The 16,600-nt window shown below is 53.1% G+C and overlaps 4 protein-coding genes across 4 annotated transcripts; 2 read left to right on the top strand and 2 right to left on the bottom strand.

Annotated features, from left to right (window-relative positions):
• Nucleotides 1–1,320: 1,320 nt before the first annotated feature.
• A1O5_00163 (serine hydroxymethyltransferase, mitochondrial) lies at nucleotides 1,321–2,969 on the bottom strand (the record flags this gene model as incomplete). Its single annotated transcript, XM_007740783.1, has 4 exons — nucleotides 1,321–2,480; nucleotides 2,539–2,676; nucleotides 2,737–2,830; nucleotides 2,892–2,969. The coding sequence occupies 4 exons, from the start codon at nucleotides 2,967–2,969 to the stop codon at nucleotides 1,321–1,323; spliced, it is 1,470 nt and encodes a 489-aa protein (XP_007738973.1).
• A 1,660-nt stretch (nucleotides 2,970–4,629) lies between these two features.
• On the top strand, nucleotides 4,630–6,147 carry A1O5_00162 (uncharacterized protein; the record flags this gene model as incomplete). The annotated part of the gene is made up of 3 exons (XM_007740782.1): nucleotides 4,630–5,063; nucleotides 5,166–5,619; nucleotides 5,713–6,147. 3 exons carry the CDS (start codon nucleotides 4,630–4,632, stop codon nucleotides 6,145–6,147), a joined length of 1,323 nt encoding a protein of 440 aa, XP_007738972.1.
• An 855-nt stretch (nucleotides 6,148–7,002) lies between these two features.
• Nucleotides 7,003–8,577, bottom strand: A1O5_00161 (GTP cyclohydrolase II; the record flags this gene model as incomplete). The annotated part of the gene is made up of 1 exon (XM_007740781.1): nucleotides 7,003–8,577. The coding sequence occupies one exon, from the start codon at nucleotides 8,575–8,577 to the stop codon at nucleotides 7,003–7,005; it is 1,575 nt and encodes a 524-aa protein (XP_007738971.1).
• Nucleotides 8,578–9,238: 661 nt separating this feature from the next.
• Nucleotides 9,239–9,780, top strand: A1O5_00160 (uncharacterized protein; the record flags this gene model as incomplete). Its single annotated transcript, XM_007740780.1, has 3 exons — nucleotides 9,239–9,256; nucleotides 9,295–9,339; nucleotides 9,433–9,780. 3 exons carry the CDS (start codon nucleotides 9,239–9,241, stop codon nucleotides 9,778–9,780), a joined length of 411 nt encoding a protein of 136 aa, XP_007738970.1.
• Nucleotides 9,781–16,600: the final 6,820 nt, after the last annotated feature.

Raw genomic sequence — 16,600 nt, 5'->3', positions numbered from 1 at the left:
GTTACGTCGCAGCTGAAGGATCTGATCTCGTATCACGCAGATCCAGCCATCTAGAACATAGGTAGGTATGAACTGCCTGACCAACAATCCGTCATTGCTCCGGAGTACCTTTTACACTCATCCTGACCCATTGGAGAACGCAATCATATCGATAAAGACCATGCCAATCCTTCAATATCACCCCCTAATTGAGCCGCCATCAATAATCCACGAGGTCCCTGAAAATAGCACGCGATCATGCCATCATGCAATAGTGGATACGGAGTCTTCGCGACGCGAGCACAATTACCCTTTTCAGGAATACCGGAGACCAGGCTCCTAAAGGTGTCCAATCCGATGGAGCAAGCCGCCTACGGAATCCTTTCCCTTTGTGTCTGCTGTCCTCAATAACTTCGGTCTCCCTGCAAATACGGAGTACATGCTTACGTACTCGGTACCTACTTGTACACAAGCTTCTACGGCCAGCATAAGGAATAGACTTTCGGCATGGTTCGGTGTGCTCGGAGGATCATTCAAAGACCAGAGCAGACTGAAAAGACAGCTGTTGGGAATAGAATCTGAGCTATGGGTATAACTACACACTCATGAGGCTAACATCCTGCCAAAAACATCTTCCTGGCGCACGAATTATCGATTCCACAAACGCTTTGTTGGTTTCGCCACGCCGCAACTCCGACGATCAAACAGGCGCACAGCAGTTATCGGCCCAACGAAGCCCAAGTGAAAGGGTTCCGCAAGTCCTCCGTATCAGAGTCAACGATGCAAGTTCGGAATCTGAGACATGCCCGGGATGCGAAATGAAGAGATGACCAAGAACAACTGGCTCGTCGGTGAAACTGGACCTCGAAGTCCGACCTTGTCCAAACAACACAGAGCCCCTGGCACGTGACCATTGCGTCAAGCTGATGAATAATGGCATAATGGCTACATAACTACAAGTACATCCCCCCCTGAATCCCGTGTGATATCAACCAGGCACATGTGTTGCCCCAAAGAGATAATGGTCAATTTGACTGGAGGCAGCCCCGTCTCTCAAAGGGCGGTAGCTTTCCGTTGGTGACATCGGCTGTCACTTCACATTATTCCATTGTTTTGAATGTAGAGCAGTGGCCATATTACGTGCAGGTACTCCGTACAGGTGAGGCGAAAAGACACACCCAACTCAGCCTTCTGGACCGCATTGATTGATTACTCATGACTGCTCGTCAGCAGACACAAGCTTGACTTCTGTGAAGGTATCTGGCCGGGGAAGTCGGGCATTCTGGAGGTTGTCACTCTCGTCACCGTCGTCATTCATTCCGGATTCACGGCGTTTTCCTCTTAACTAGCCGTCATGTCCTTGTCCTTGACCCATGGCTCTGCAAATGTCCCAACCCAGTCCTCAACCTCCCGCCTCAGCGTGAGAATTTCGGGCACTTCGGTCCCATCCTTTAAATAATCTAGGAAGCTCTTGACTGCTCCTGGATTCTTCTTCCCCTTCGCTTCTGCATCTGACCGGGCACTCTTATCCACCTTGATCGCAATCGACACGGCGCGGTCCACGATCTCTGCGACGCGAGTGAAGTCGCTCGGTTGGAAACCTCGTGTGGTCATCGCGGGCGATCCCATTCTCAACCCGCCAGGTCTCAGCGCAGATTTATCCCCCGGAACGGTGTTCTTGTTCGCGGCGACGCCGCACAGCTCGAGCACACGCTCGACGCGAGCGCCGTCAATTCCCTTTGACTTCAAGTCAACCAGGACCAAGTGGTTGTCTGTCCCGCCGCTGACGATGTTGTAGCCCAGGCCACCGGTGTATGCGGAATTGCCGAGTCGTTCGGCAAGGGCCTTTGCATTCGCCAGGACGGTCTTCTGGTACTCCCTGAATTCTTTCGTTTGGGCTTGTTTTAATGCAACCGCGAGGGCGGTGATGGTGTGGTTGTGCGGCCCGCCCTGGTGGCCCGGGAAGACGGATGCGTTGATGGGACCCTCGAGGTCGTACATTTCCTTCTCGCCCTTTTTGTTTGTTCGCCGGATGCCTTTACGAAAGAAGATCATAGCTCCTCGGGGCCCACGGAGAGATTTGTGTGTCGTAGTTGTCACCACGTCCGAGAATTGGAAAGGGCTGGGGATCACGTCCGCGGCGACCAGACCAGAGATATGTGCCATATCAGACAGCAGGTAGGCACCCACCTCGTCGGCGATGGCCCGCATGCGTCCGTAGTCAATCAGTCGGCTGTATGCAGAGGTTCCGGCAACGATGACTTTGGGTCGATACAAAAGAGCGTACTCGTGCATCTTGTCGTAGTCGATCAAGCCTGTTGACTCGTCAAGGCGATACGGCAGAGTCTCGAAATACTTGGAGATCATGGAGATCTTCTTGGTGGGAGTCTGATAGCCGTGGGATAAGTGGCCTCCATGGGGGAGGTCGAGGCCCATCATGCGCTCGTGCGTGCTGAGGAGGGCCGAGTAGGCATAAAGGTTTGCGGGAGAGCCGGACAAGGCTGATATGTTCAGTTTTGTGATATCAATTGAGCTCCACAACACGTGGAAACCACTTACGTTGGACATTGACGCCCCATTCTTCTGGATTCAGGTGATATGTCTCCAGAGCGCGCTTTTGGCACAGTCTCTCGGACTCGTCGATATGTTCGTTGCCTCCATAGTATCGTGCCCCAGGATATCCTTCTGAGTACTTGTCTGAGGAAAGAGTTAGAAAATCGACCGATGACAGATAGATGGTTGGGATGATAGACCGACTTTGCATTACACTGCCCAAGGCATCCAAGACGGCTTGAGAGGTGAAGTTTTCGGAAGGGATGAGATTGATGAAATGTCTCTGCCGGCGGATCTCCTGCAGAAAAAGAGTTAGGAGGAGGTATTGTGCTAAAGCAGTTGTGGGGTTGATTCCTTACGCGCTGCAAGATCTCATAGATTTCGGGATCTGCTTCTTTGAGATGCTCACCCAGTAACTGCCGGCCATGTGAGTACATGGGAGTTCAAGCAGAGATTGAACAAGATATTACCTTGTTTTGTGCTTCTGTGTGGGCAGAGCTGTGTGGGTTCGAAGACGACAACCCTCTGATTGTTGTTCTGCACGAGAGGCAAATTGACGGTTTGAATAAAAGGGGCGGCGATGCCCAGATTCTCTTTGCGAGCATTGAACGGGCCATTTTTGAGTTGGTCGTGTATTAACAGCTGACAGCCTTCAGACCAAGCCCTGGGTAGATGCGGAGAAGAGAATATCTCAATCAGATGACATGCAACCTCCACAGTAGATGAGAGGTCTAGATGTTGCAGACCCGTCGATTCAAGCTCTTGACAGGCGACAGCCACCTCGACTCGACCCACTGATGGAAACTGGACCCTGGATGACGGGGTATGTGGGTGTTCTGCCGATGATATATAGACTGGTTGTGCCATCGAAGTGGCGCAAGATCAAGGAATGAAGTCCAACCAATGCGGAGGTTTGGCCGGCTTCTGCACAAGGAAGGTCAAGCGAGAACCCAGCCGAGATTCATTTTCCTTTTTCTTTTTCTTTTTCTTTTTTCCTTCGTCACAACTAAATCCAAGATGAAGAGCACCTGTACGTCAATTCCAGCTCCCGCGCTCTGGCTTCCGAGCTCGAGGTCTGTGGGCGATGCTGATATGTCCTGGGTCCACGCACCACCTTGAGGGACAATTTGAGACAAAGACTGATTGGACATGTTGTTAAGCAAGGCTGGACTCCATTGTCAACTGCCTTGTCCATCTGTGAATGCACTCAATATGCACGACCTGGCTTGGACCCATTTGCTGCCTGCGCCTGCTGGGTTAGGGAGGCGGCTGATCAAAGAAAAGGAACAAGAGCCTGGGAATTGTGGGGTTGACGGACAAGAGACGTGCCTGATGCTTTCGTGGACTCGGGGGAGACGGCATTGAGTGATGATGAGGATGAGGCCGAGGATCTGGAGTGACGACCTGGCATCGAGTCTTGCCCCGACAGCTGAGTGATTATGTTTTCTTTTCGTGAATGCTATTTGGTGGTGCTTGCCTTTGCCGAATCCGCCCACGCGTCTTCCTGATCATGTCGTTGGTCTGTAACTTGCAGAACATGCTCTTTGTGGTCGCGACTTCGCTACGTTCTGCCTTTCACAGGACTTTCTTTCACGCTGGAGGCCTTGCCGACTGGTAATATTGGGGGTTCGCGCCGTCGTGTTTGAATGCTTCACACCTCGCTGCCGCCCTTGCTCCTGTTGTTCTGATACCGGTAGGACATCTGCAGATAAGGCAGCCTTGCTGGAAACCCGTGTCGACTGTCGACAGCCTCCCCATCACAGCCCATCACGTGCTCACGTGCTATACAACACGTGCTATACAACTTCTGCCAAGCGGGCGGTGGTTGAGCTGCCTCTTTCCTCTTCCCACTGACGCGTCGCGTCAAAGGAACGACCTCAAACCCTCTCTTTCAAGCTCCTGATTCTTCCTCTTTTCTCCCAAACCATCTCCATCTGCATTGCCATCTCTTCTTGGATCCGTCCGTGTAAAGACAATCAACAGACAACCGCTTGTCCTCACTGCATTCATCCGCTGAGATATCAGTATGATGAGTACCCCTTCAGTCAGAGACTGGTTTGCTGAAACATCGACAGATCCATACACCGTCACGGCACCATGCCTCCCACTACCCGCAAGAGAGCTCAGGCTATGAACAACAAAAACAACCCCCAACCCTTCAGCGTCGTCACTGATGGAGCTAGTCAGACCGCGGGAGATGTCATGGATCACAAGTACAAGGACGATGACCCGTTCGAGCGTGTCTTCGGTCCCCTTGTCGATGTTGCATCTGATGACCATGACTCTGATCACTCTGATTATGGGGCGAACAAGAAAAAACGCAAGAGAAAGAGCGACAGCGGCCAGAAGGGGAAAGCCAAGAAACGTCGCGGTCGCGCTCCACCTCCTGCTGTGCCGGATCTTTCAGATGACGATGATGTCTCCAACGGGGTCGAATCTGAGCGGGAAGAGGATAGTGGTCTCTGGTCTGTCGAACGTAGCGCTGCTGCAAAGAAGTCTAAGGAGGAGAAGGACGAGCTGTCGCAGGTTCTGTAAGTGGACCCCCCTCTTCGAGAAAATGTCTTTTTTTTTGTTTTTCAAGTCCACGCTTTTGTCCTTCTAGCGTTCTGCAAAAGCTAACACCATATTCGTAGAAGTGTCAAGGTCAATGGTGAAGGTGGCGCCAAGACGGTCATCAACCTCAACCTTGCTGGTGTCTTGAAGGACTTGGGTGCTACTTCTTGGACTTTGCCTGCCGCAACTCGAGCCGACACTGGGGATTTCGAGGACACCACACTGGTCGAGGGCAAGAAGAGCAAGAAGTTTGGCTTCTGCGAGCTGCCATTCGAGCTTCGCTTGAAGGTCTATCGTTTCGTCTTCCGTCACGGCAAGGCCACTGAGTTCGAAAACCGCGACTTCTCACGCTCTTCTCATTTCCTCCGGACCAACAAACAGGTCCTCAAGGAAGGCAGAGTGGTCCTCTATGGTGAGAATTCGTTCCACTTCACTCGAGACACTGCGATTCGCGGCAAATACTATCAGAAAGTCTGGAGAGAGGTCGGTTTCAAGGATATCCGACGATTCCTGGAATCAATCGGGCCTGTCAACGTAAGTGCCCCTTCCTGCAATATTGTTTTGTCCTTCGACGAGTTGCTCTCATCGCTCTATTAGCCATTGGTGCAAGCTAACGTCCCTTTTCAGATCTCTTGCTTCAAATACATCTCGTTCGTACTCACCGATGGAGCGGACGGTCGATCCAGAACAGCCGCGCAGATTCCAGAGCGCAAATTCGTGGACGACCCACATTTGCATGAGGTCTTCCGTCTCATTGGGGCGAACGCCACGTTGAGGACGCTGGCTATCCAGTTTGCTGGCCGCGCTTGGGTTACCCACAACGACTTCCACTTCTTGAAAGCTCTCACTGAAATCAAATGTTACAACTTCGTCACCATCTACCGACTCAGAGGGCTCACTAACAAGATACTGAATGATCTCAAGGGCAAGTTGAAGCTGGTTATGTGCGTGACAGAGGATGGTGCACCAGTCGAACGCAAGGATAATAAGAACAAGGTGAAGATGGTGTATGAGGGATTCTCAGTATATCCATCCATGGCGCATTGGGCGTCTGAGTGGTAGCTGCTCAAGAGCGAGGGATCCTCGATGACAAACCATTAGTCTGGCGCGTGCCTCGATGTTGACCGAGGAAGGTCAAGGCTTGCAGGTGAATGAAATGCGAGGAAATGCGAAAGTCTTGTCAACAGTACTGGAGCCGAAAAGTTCGTGTTGTTGGGGTCTGGCACAATGTTGAAGAGCAAGAAATGACAGAAACAAAACAGGGCACAATCTACACGATGAGCTTGAATCAGAGCACATCGTCGCGAGATTTCGAACTCGCAACATGGAAAGGCTACTGGGGTCGGACGAAGGAGCTGAATCGAACTGTATCGACAGACGCTCTTTCTGAGATGCATGGTGGGAGGACAAATAAAGCTGGAGACGAGCTAGATCACATGGCACAGGATGAGCATGGTTATGTCGAAGATCGGCTGCCTACTGTTTCTTATGAACTACTGGCGCCAGTTGGGTCGAGCCGGATCATCGTATGAGCTTCGCAAGCATGGATCATGGCATGATGTACCTAGGTACTCGTTCTCCTTCCTGGCGGATTGGACTTGGAGCAACCGAGCCAACGCATGGACCAAAGCCATAACTGACATCAAAATCAACAGAGCTAGAAATGATCAAGTATCCAAAAATCCTGAAAAACTAGCGAGCACGTTTGCGGGCATTCAATTTTTGACACTGGTATATTAAAAAGGTCGTCCCTTTCTATCGGCCGTAAGAGCATTGTTGTATCCCGTTACGTACTGTCTACAGTTCCGGTTTTTGCAGCTTTCCAAGACGATACTAACTTTGATGTATTCCAACTCGTAGATCCAGAACCACCGTCAAGCCATGGGACAGTTGACACTGACTAAACCGAAGAAAGGATTAATGCTCAATATCATCCCAGCTTCGGCCCTGTACGGCGTTCAGCTCCTCGATGGTCATGACCTTGCCGGTGGTGAAGTAGCCGGCGTGGATCTTTGCGTCGATCTCGACGCGCGAGTCCTCGGGGATCATGTCGTCGGGGATGGGGACCCTCTCCAGAATGGGGATGCCCTGGTCGACAATGGCGTCGTGCTTCATGTTGGACATGGACAGCATGCGGTCTATTTTGGTGATGCCCAGCCAGTGCAGGATGTCAGGCATGAGGGCCTGGAAGCGCATGTCCTTGACGCCCGCGATGTTCTCGGTGCGCAAGAAGTACTCGCTGGCACGGTCGGCGCCGCGCTTGCGCGCGTTGTACACGAGGTACTTTGTGACCTCGCCCAGCGCACGGCCCTCTTTGCGGAAATAAATCACCACGCCAGACCCGCCCTTTTGCGCCTCCTTGACCGCTTCCTCGATCCCAAATATCAGATACGGCCGGCACGTGCAAATGTCCGAGCCGAAGACGTCACTGCCGTTACACTCGTCGTGTACGCGCAGCGCCAGCCGCACGTTGGGATCCGCCATCTTGGCCGGGTCGCCGAAGCAGTACACTGTCAACCCGCCGATCGGCGGCAGGAAGACTTTGATGTCGTTCCGCGTCACCAGCTCCGGGTACGACCCACCCGTGTGCTCGAAGAGGGCGCGTCGAAGGGCGCTTTCGTGGATCCCGAATCGCTCCGCCACCCCCGGCAGATACCAGACGGGCTCGACCGCGAACTTGGTGACGCTCAGTTCCCCCGTCTCATTGAGACAGATCCGCCCATCTGGTTTCAACCGGCCGGCTGTCACGGACTGTTCGAGTTCGGGGATCTTCATGTGCGCCTTGGTCACGGCGATCGTGGGGCGGATGTCGAGGTCCTGAGATTGCATGAGGTCCTTGTATAGCCAAGGGGCCAGATGACCAAAGGGGTCCATGGCGACGATTTTCTTCTTGTCACCCCATGCCGGAAAGGGCCCAATGTTCGCGGCCGGCTCGGTGTTGGTGAAGTCCGGTTTGTGCTCCAGGTCGAGATTGTTGCTCGCCACGGCGAGAGCGTGGTAGATGCTGTAGGCTCCGCCGTGAGCGCCGATTGCGTTTCGACGGCGGATGGTGTTGTGGTGGCGACTCACCACGACAGGGCCGCGTTTGATGGGATTGGGTTCGCCCCAGTCAAGAGGGATGGGGTCGATCCCTGACTGTCCGGGGTAGGTGGTGAGGATGATTCGTGAGGTAGCCGATGACTTCCTTGCCGGGGTTGTGGGTGATGACGGTGCTCTGGGAGCCAAGCTGGAGTCTGTGGGAGGAGAAGAAGCGCCGCTCGCGGACTTGCCCAGTTGGATGGGATCCAAGCTGGGCGAGTCTCTGATGCTCGTTCGAGACTGAGGAGCGCCACGTAGTTGGTTCACAGACTGCGAGGTCTCGACCCTGCTCTGGAGGGACTCCATGTTGGCAGCGAGGTTTGCTTGGTCGACTTGTATTTTCTTGAGCGTTGTGAGGATCTCGGAGAGGACCAGCTCGGTGGTGATCCCGTTGGTGGATTGTGGAGCAGCCATGCTGGGCAGCTTGCGGATGTTGAAGGATAACGGATCTGATCGAAACAAGAATCCCTGCGTAATATAGAGATACTCGTCACCCGTCTGGAGGAAATTCCAACGGGTTCCTGCAGCCTGGCTCTGTTTTGCCTTTGTCTCAATCCCACCGAAAACTTGGACAACGGATGGATGGTGTGCTGACAAGGGATAGCCAAAAGACGTCAAATGCCTCCAACACTGCTCAAACACCAACGGATGGCCCCAAGCACCCAAGCACGATCAATCTAAAAATATAGAGGTATGAGGATAAGGATAGAAGGAAGAGAGCAGAATGATGTCTTCAAGGAGCTGAACGAGGGGGTTGCAACGTTGAAGCATGTTGGTGGGGGACAAGATGCCCTTTCTCATTGTGTAATATGATTGGCCGCTCGGCTTCTCGGAGGATGCCGTGATAACGATAAGCCATGAACACACGCACGTGACTGACTGCAAAGCTGGGGACGAGGCTGAGGCTGAGGCTGCGGCTGAGGCTGCCGAGGGTGAGGTCCTCGACGTCTCACTTTAAAAGTGCCATCGAATACCCTCGTATACTCTCTCGTCTCCCACCTTCGCCCCCAACCTCGACCTTGATTTTCTGTTGTCGCACCGCACCACGTCTGAGGTCGTCGGCGCTATATAAAACATGGTGAGCTCTCGCAAAGTTCGTGGTTAGAGCACAATCTAACCTCCTTGCCCCAGGGGAAACGAAAGAAGTCCTCACGCAAGCCTCAAGGTCCCAAGAAAGTCAGTAGGGCCTTACCTTTGTTGCGTTCTGACACAAGTTGGGACAAGTTGCCAGACCGGTTCTCAAACTAACATCCCTTCCCCGTATTGCAGCGCGAACCCCTCCCCTCGACATTCACCTGCCTCTTCTGCAACCACGAAAAAGCGATCCAAGTGAAACTCGACAAGAAAGCCGGCGTCGGCAACCTACACTGCAAAATATGCGGGCAAAAGTTCCAAACCGGCATCAACTACCTGAGCGCCGCTGTCGACGTATATTCCGACTGGATCGATGCGTGTGAAAATGTGGCGCAGGACGAGGCAACAAAGGAAGCGGCCGAGGAAGAGGACGACGCAAAGTTCAGCAGTTATGCTACATCCGGTAGAGCCGGAGCAGGTGTCGGAGCCGCTGGAGGCGGCGGGGATGAAGATGACGAGGACGCCGATTATGGGGACGAGTGATCTTCTCTGGCGAGCTCTCGGGGCAAATAGTGCCGCTCTTTCTCTGCATGGCATGGCGCAGCGCGGCGTTCTTTTGGAAGAAAAGTTCCATGGTATTGGTAAAAAGGGTAGGGATGTGACTGGGCAATGCGGAGGCATCATGGATCGCCCTCGGGACGTGGCAGTCTCACGGAAATCACTGGGATGGGAGGGTGATGATACGAAGGAGCAAAAAGTTGGGAGAATATGCCGTCAAGAGCATAGGAGGATGTGCATTATCGGTCAGAAGCCTTCCATTTGGGCAGAGTTAGGGCAAACATATTGGGAAAATATTGCATATCTGACACACATGTCCCTCTTCATCCTGGGGAATAAAATGGTATATCTCAGCATCTTAGTGTCGGAGTCAAATATGAATGCCATTCTCCCATGCTAGACAAGGTCCGATCAAAGGTAAGAAAGCACTATCAATGCTTTCTGTGGCACGTTCGTGGCACCTGCACATAGATTTTGGAGATCGATGGCATACTTGGCCATTTCGCAGTCCGGCGAAGTTGATGGTGATAATACCACAGGGTTGGTCGTGCACGAGTAATCAATGAGAAGTAGGAACTGGTACGAAAGGCACTGGAACTAACCTTTGGTCAACCGACACGGTGGATATAGCGAGCGCCAAGGGACAAATCCTCTGCGGAGACATTCGAGGAAGCAATCGGCCTTGTGCTGTGATACCAGTGGAGAGGCTTTGGGCGGGCTGGAAGGCGGCCGATGCAGAGACCCATCGCTTCAGGGCGTTGAGAAAACCTTCACCATCGACAGAGCCTTGACTTCCTCTTTGATGGTCCGAAGCCAGTCATTGAAACCATGAGATTGCCACTGTCCGTCCCTTGAGGGCCCTAGTCTTCTGCTCCCCTTTCATTTGTCACGACAATGCCGACGATCTCATCCTTCGCAAGTGATCTCTTCGAGGAGATGCGGAAGGAGTTAAACGAGCAGAATTGATCTTGACGGGAGATGGTAGTCTCCCCAGTTTCATTTCAGACAATGAGCTGCCGACCAGTAGATTACCCAAATTAACAACAGCATGCCAGTGCCTCCAGTGGCAAACAATCTGGCGATCCCTGGGGGTCGGAAACGCTTTCGAAGGTTGGGCTCCTTTGAATCCTGCAAATTTGATTGCCCTTGCTGGAAACTGATCCGGAAGGAAAAGGACATTTGTTTCAACAATGATCAAAGATTTGACTCAAAGTCTCGAACCCCCTTGATCAGGGTGTCGGGCTTGGATTGCAAGAGTGTCGATTCTTATTGGAAATCCTTTCACGGAGGATCGCGGGACCAGGGAGATGATCATGCACCCACATCTCGTATAACAGAGCTGACCAGACATTATGTATCACTTACCGCATGTGTCAGGGGCTTCAACAGTGAGACTGGAGAACCTGATCTGACGATGCAAGACATTCTTGCCTCGCTTTTGGCAAGATTGATGGAGCAACGGACGCGTCCCCTCCTTCCTCAGGCATGTCGAATGTATTGGACTGCAATACCTGGACAGTAGCCTTCATGCAACTGTGATGTGCATGAGAAGGGGGAAGGTCTTTCCGTTGGCTTTACCGACAGCTAGTCAGCCCAACCACAGCCAATCGACCGTGGCCATCTGTGCAAATCCAAAACAAGGGCGTTCAATAACTGGGCGTTTCTTTTCCCGAGATTTCTCCTCCGTCAACAACCTTGTGAGAGGGCTAGGAGAGGGGGGTCTTTGCCGTTTCCAGAACGGAGTGCTGCTCCTCGCTTTTTTCTTTTTTTCCCTAAGCGAGAGGGAGTCGGTGCTGCTAGCCGGGCACAACCCTCTCGCGACGATAATGGATCGGCGTAGACTTCTCAACTGCAGCGCGTCCTGCACAGGCGATCGATGCAAGATCGCAGACCTGCAGTAAACAGGGGATGCGGTGCAATGCCAATGCAACAGCGCAAGGCAAAGGCTGAATATTGCAGACGCAACACTGTCCGGCTCTTGGAAGAGGGCGCAAGACGAGGGTGTCCAGTAACACACATTGGCCCACGCACCAAGACGACCACCCTCCCCCCTCCAGAGCCCAGCCTCCTCAAAACGAAATGCTCCCCGGAGCAGCTCGCGAAAAAAGACCTTTTCTCTCATGATGTAGACTCCACTTGGAGAAGAAGTAAGAAAACCCCTTTGGCTGGCAATCAACTAGGGATAAGGCATCCCATTCAGAAGTTCTAGATACGTGCTGGAGCGAGTAATCATTGCTGATCGAGCGATCCACGCGAAGCTGACCCGTTCTCGCACGACAGTGATTGGGCTGCTTCAGCCGAAGCTGGTTGAAGCCAGTCTGAGAGTGGGTTGCTGGGATTTTCCTCTGCAAATCATGAATTGACAACGCATCAGGTTGTTGGGATGGGGGCGGCAAGCGGGCTGGCGATTTGTACGAATTGTGAACTTGTCGACCATGCCAATCGCTTTGGGGAACCAGACTTTTCCTTTCCACTTCTGCTATCTTCTTCTGTCCCTTGACCATTTGACCCGGGAAAATGTCGCAACTAGACTTTGATGTGCAGTAAATCTAGACCCCTTGATTCTTTTCCTGCACAAGCGCCGTCACCCGTTAAGCCTTGTCGCACAGAGGAGAAAGCCGGCGCGGTCATGACCTACGCACCACCATTAATATCGGGAGGCTGAAATGACCAATAGTCCCATGTGCCACATCTCCCTTGATGCCTTGGCCCCTGTCCCCTGCTCCCCTGCCTCTGCGCATGATGATCCTGTCATCGGATGAAGGCCGGCTGCCGGTGTACTCGGTAAACCGTCAGGACATTCAGCCGATCCACTGTACCTACAGTAGAGACTTATGTCCCAGCATGCAATTCAAGCTTTCAGAGGGGAGGGCATGTTGACAGGTGTTGGTGCATTGCCCATGCATCGTGGCCTCAGGAAGCCAGTGATCTTGCATTTGCATGCCTCTGGTTGGCATCTTGGATCCAGATAGATTCAACCTGCAATGCGACCTTAAATCGTAGCGGATACCTATGCACAGCGGGAACACCCCGTCTGCATCCCCGCATGCACGCAAGCTGTCTCTCTGAAGATCCTTTGCCGACTATAAACGGGAAGGTTCAACATCGAGGACTTAGTTACTCAGGACGGTATATCCAGAGTTCGTAAAAGCCATCTTTTATTGAACCATTGCTGCCCCTCTCTTGTTAGTTGTCAGGCCCAGTGTGCGTTTGAACGCACACGTGTTGTAAGGATGTTGGACTGGAAATATTTCAGAGTGTCCTTGCTGTGAGGGCTTGCCCTAGTGGCCCCGTTGAGAGGCTGGTCCTCAGCCTCTTTCTAGAAAATGGATGGGGAACCCGCAGCCGCAGAACCCTTGGACACCGTTGTCATCCGGGAAGGGACCAGTTAGTCACATTCCTACCGATGCATCCGGGCCAGTCTTCCTAGTTGGACCGAAAATGAGTGATGCCCAGCCCGGTGGGATCGCGAATAGAACTTGGAGATGGTTTTCATCAAAAAAGCGTCCGCCGATGCTTGTGATCTGTTTGATGAGGCTGGAAGAACGATGTCGACGCCATAATTTCCTTAGGTAGAGATTGCGGAGTACAACTCCGTCCACAGGCAGTTGGTCGAGGAGCCATGACGCGCAGCAGACGGATCAAGCTAAACCTGAAACTCGTGGTGAGTCGAGGCCCTAAGTTGCACTTGCCAGCCACAAGCTGACAGATGATGCCATCAGCGCCTGGGAACAGGGTTTGGATCGTCTCGCGGGTTCTTTTTGAAAGACTCTGCTAGGCAATAATGCGTTGTACGGAGCATCTAAGACTTGATTCAATCGAAACTGTTGCTTCTGCAGAATTTCTTTTGTCTCTGTTCAGATTGATGGCTATGGCTGCTCTTGAGTGGCTTTTACATGAAAGACGTCTCCAGGAACGCAGCAGACGTTCTTCGCTGATGACCGCTGTACGGTACCTCACCTTAGCGCTTGAAGACTGGGGAGATACGCCCAATCTGGCGTTCGTCAGGGAACAAGTCTGCATACCTAATACTACTCGTGGTCTCTTAACCGAGGCCAAGATGGAGGTCGCGGCATGATACCGCGAAGCCAGCCAGGGGGCTTTGGCAAAGGATCCGGTGGCCGTTCAGAGTAGGGGGAGACGGAGTCGGGCCACAAAGTTTGCGATGCGAGCGCTATCGCGGCTCAAGCAAGATGGCTTGTGCTCATCTGGCGAGCATGCGCAAGTCAGCGACAAGGAGCAGGGGAGAAGGAATTTCACGACCGGCACCACAGGGGAGGGGGCGGCCTTGCCCATCGTCACCTTATCATCGTTCTCCCCTCACTCCAGGTGGGCACCTGGCTCTCCGTTCCGGACTAAGCGCGACTCCGCCGGGAGAAGCAATGGAGGGACATACTGTTGTTGGTTGGTGCCACCTGGAAATCGTCCGATATTGTGGCACAAGCCTTCTCGTCGAGACCGACCAAATTAAAATCCAGACCTGGGAATTTGAATGAGCATCCACTGCGTAACGTTGAGACGAGAATTTTGAGCGAAACAGAAACGGCCTCGTAACATGAGAGAAGAAGCAGATGTCGCACTGGGATTTTTCAAGGCCGCGCCTCTGGGGGGGGGGCAAGGAAAGAGCGTGACTATGATAGACGGCAAGTGCCTCGAAAGGGAAAAGAAAGATGCTTCCCCCCCCCCAACATCCATAACTCGGGCGGTGCGTGGGCCTTGGTGTCGGACTGGAGGAAGCCGCCAGGCGACTTTTGCACAACGCTGGTTGGGGAACTTGGGGGCTGCCCGTGATAAGGTGACGGTTCTCCCGAGCCTGAACTGATACGGTAGGTATGGGATGGGCGGTACGGGGAGTGGAGGAGGGATGCCAGCTGCCAGGTGGTGAGGACGGATTCGCAGTCATGGTTCTAGTCCAGGACCCTAGGGCGGTTGTGCTTCTTGTGGCTTGCAGAGAAATGGGTGGGCCGATGCTGACTGGATGCGACACCTTTGTCGAGGGGCTGGGGGAGTTTGAAGAATTGAATTTTTGCCCTCGAGGTTCACAGCAAATGCCCTGCCCTGCCTTTTTTTTTTTTTTTCTTTCTCAACATACACGTATGTACTCGGTACTCCGTACAGCGTACTGTGCTGGCTCCAAAAAGCGCCTGACTGTTCACGATAGTTGGTTTTCGCGAAGGGGCAAAAAAATCCACCCTCGGCCAGCGAGGCGCACAGCTGGCACCTGGGAACGCCTGGGTTCAACCTTGGGCGCTTAAAAGCGTGCAAGCAGGCCTTGGAATCATCATCAGAATTTAGTGGTTCCGAGTAGTAACCTGTGTACCGAGTAGCTGCTCCGCAGTCAGAGGGATTCTTACCCGAAGTACACGTACAGGCCCGGAGGACTAACCACAGTACGGAGTTTGTTATCCCTACTTAGTTTCCTAGTATACAGGTACTTGTAGAGTACCCAGTAAACCCACATAGGCTTCGGTTGTCGGATGTATTGTACGTACTGTGTAAGTTGCGCCCTTAACCCCGTCATCATGTCCGACTCTTTCAGAGTCCTCGAAAGGCACGGCGTGTTCGTGGAAGGAATTGGCACGAGATTGGTGGCAGGAAATTCACGGGTTCGTCAAGGTCAATGGTGATTGTAAGTTTGTCCTTAGCCCACCTACGCGATAGGCAGAGTGCAACGTTATTTGATCAAAAAAGGCCGTCGTTGTAAGAGGAGAGTAACTTCCGTAACGGAGGAAGACAAGCAAGCCAGTCGTTTTCCGGCTACGATTGGCAACCTGCGTCCGCCCGCCGTGGGTCTTTGTTTGACCTTTCGTGGAGTGTCAAAAGTCGCAAGTTTCGGCACGCTTGGGATCGCTGAGAGCATGGTCTGTGTGTGAGGGAGTCAGTGAGTGAGGGACGGAGGGTGTGGGTGGGTGGATCATGGATCATGGATCCCTGACCACCTGCGGCTGGGCATTGGCAATTGGGCAAAAGGCCCATGGTTGGGAGTGGAACCTCTCCTGCTGCTTGCTCGACGCTGGGCATGGTGGCAGCTTGGGCCTGCCTGGGCTTTTAGAGTAGTGGGTCGCCTGGGAAGGACTCCCTTAGGCAGGTTAAGGAACAATCTGTTGCCAATCATCCACCGCCCATGCTGGGTTGTAGCCAGTTAGCGGGCACCCGTAGCGGGCACCCCCCCTCCTCCGAGTGCCCAGGTGGCTTGGTGGGATCATGGGCAAGCGGGCTTCGGCTTCGTTCTTTGCCTTCTGGCCTTGGACTTGACCTTGACACCACCCTCCCCCGTCCCCCTCCAGTGTCCAGTGCCGACCCTGGCTGCCCTGTTGCCCTGCTGCCCATGCTGCTCTGGCCCTCTGGCCCTCTGGCCCTCTGCCTATTTTGCTCTAATGCACCCACCTGCGCACACCTTCTTGTCCTCCCGCTCGGCTACTGCACACCGTCTGCGTCTTTGCATCCTACCTGCTTCCCAAACCTCGTTGCCTCTTTTCTCCAGATCTCCATTGAACCATCTTTCCTGCAACCCCCAATCCAGGTGTATGCTGTTCGCCCGTCAATAGTCATGGCCTAATTGCGCGTCACCATCGTCTTTCCCAGTCTATGTTGTTTGAGAAGCGTTCTCCCAGCTGTTCGGTATGTATTCAGAAAGAGCCAAAAAAAAATCTGCCATCAGCCTCTGAGAAAGGGAAAAAGTCCGCTGCCCGTGCCCAGTGGTCCGCACAACAATCTGAGCGAGCCTGCTACGTTTTGCTGATCTTGCTGCATGCTCCATGTGCCTGCATGCTGCACAACCCTCTATCACAAAATAATGCTAACC

Source organism: Cladophialophora psammophila, assembly GCF_000585535.1.
Source record: "Cladophialophora psammophila CBS 110553 chromosome Unknown aczJe-supercont1.1, whole genome shotgun sequence".
Classification (NCBI taxonomy): domain Eukaryota; kingdom Fungi; phylum Ascomycota; class Eurotiomycetes; order Chaetothyriales; family Herpotrichiellaceae; genus Cladophialophora; species Cladophialophora psammophila.
Note: the sequence above shows the minus strand (reverse complement) of the source record. Positions and strands in the feature narration are given on the sequence as shown.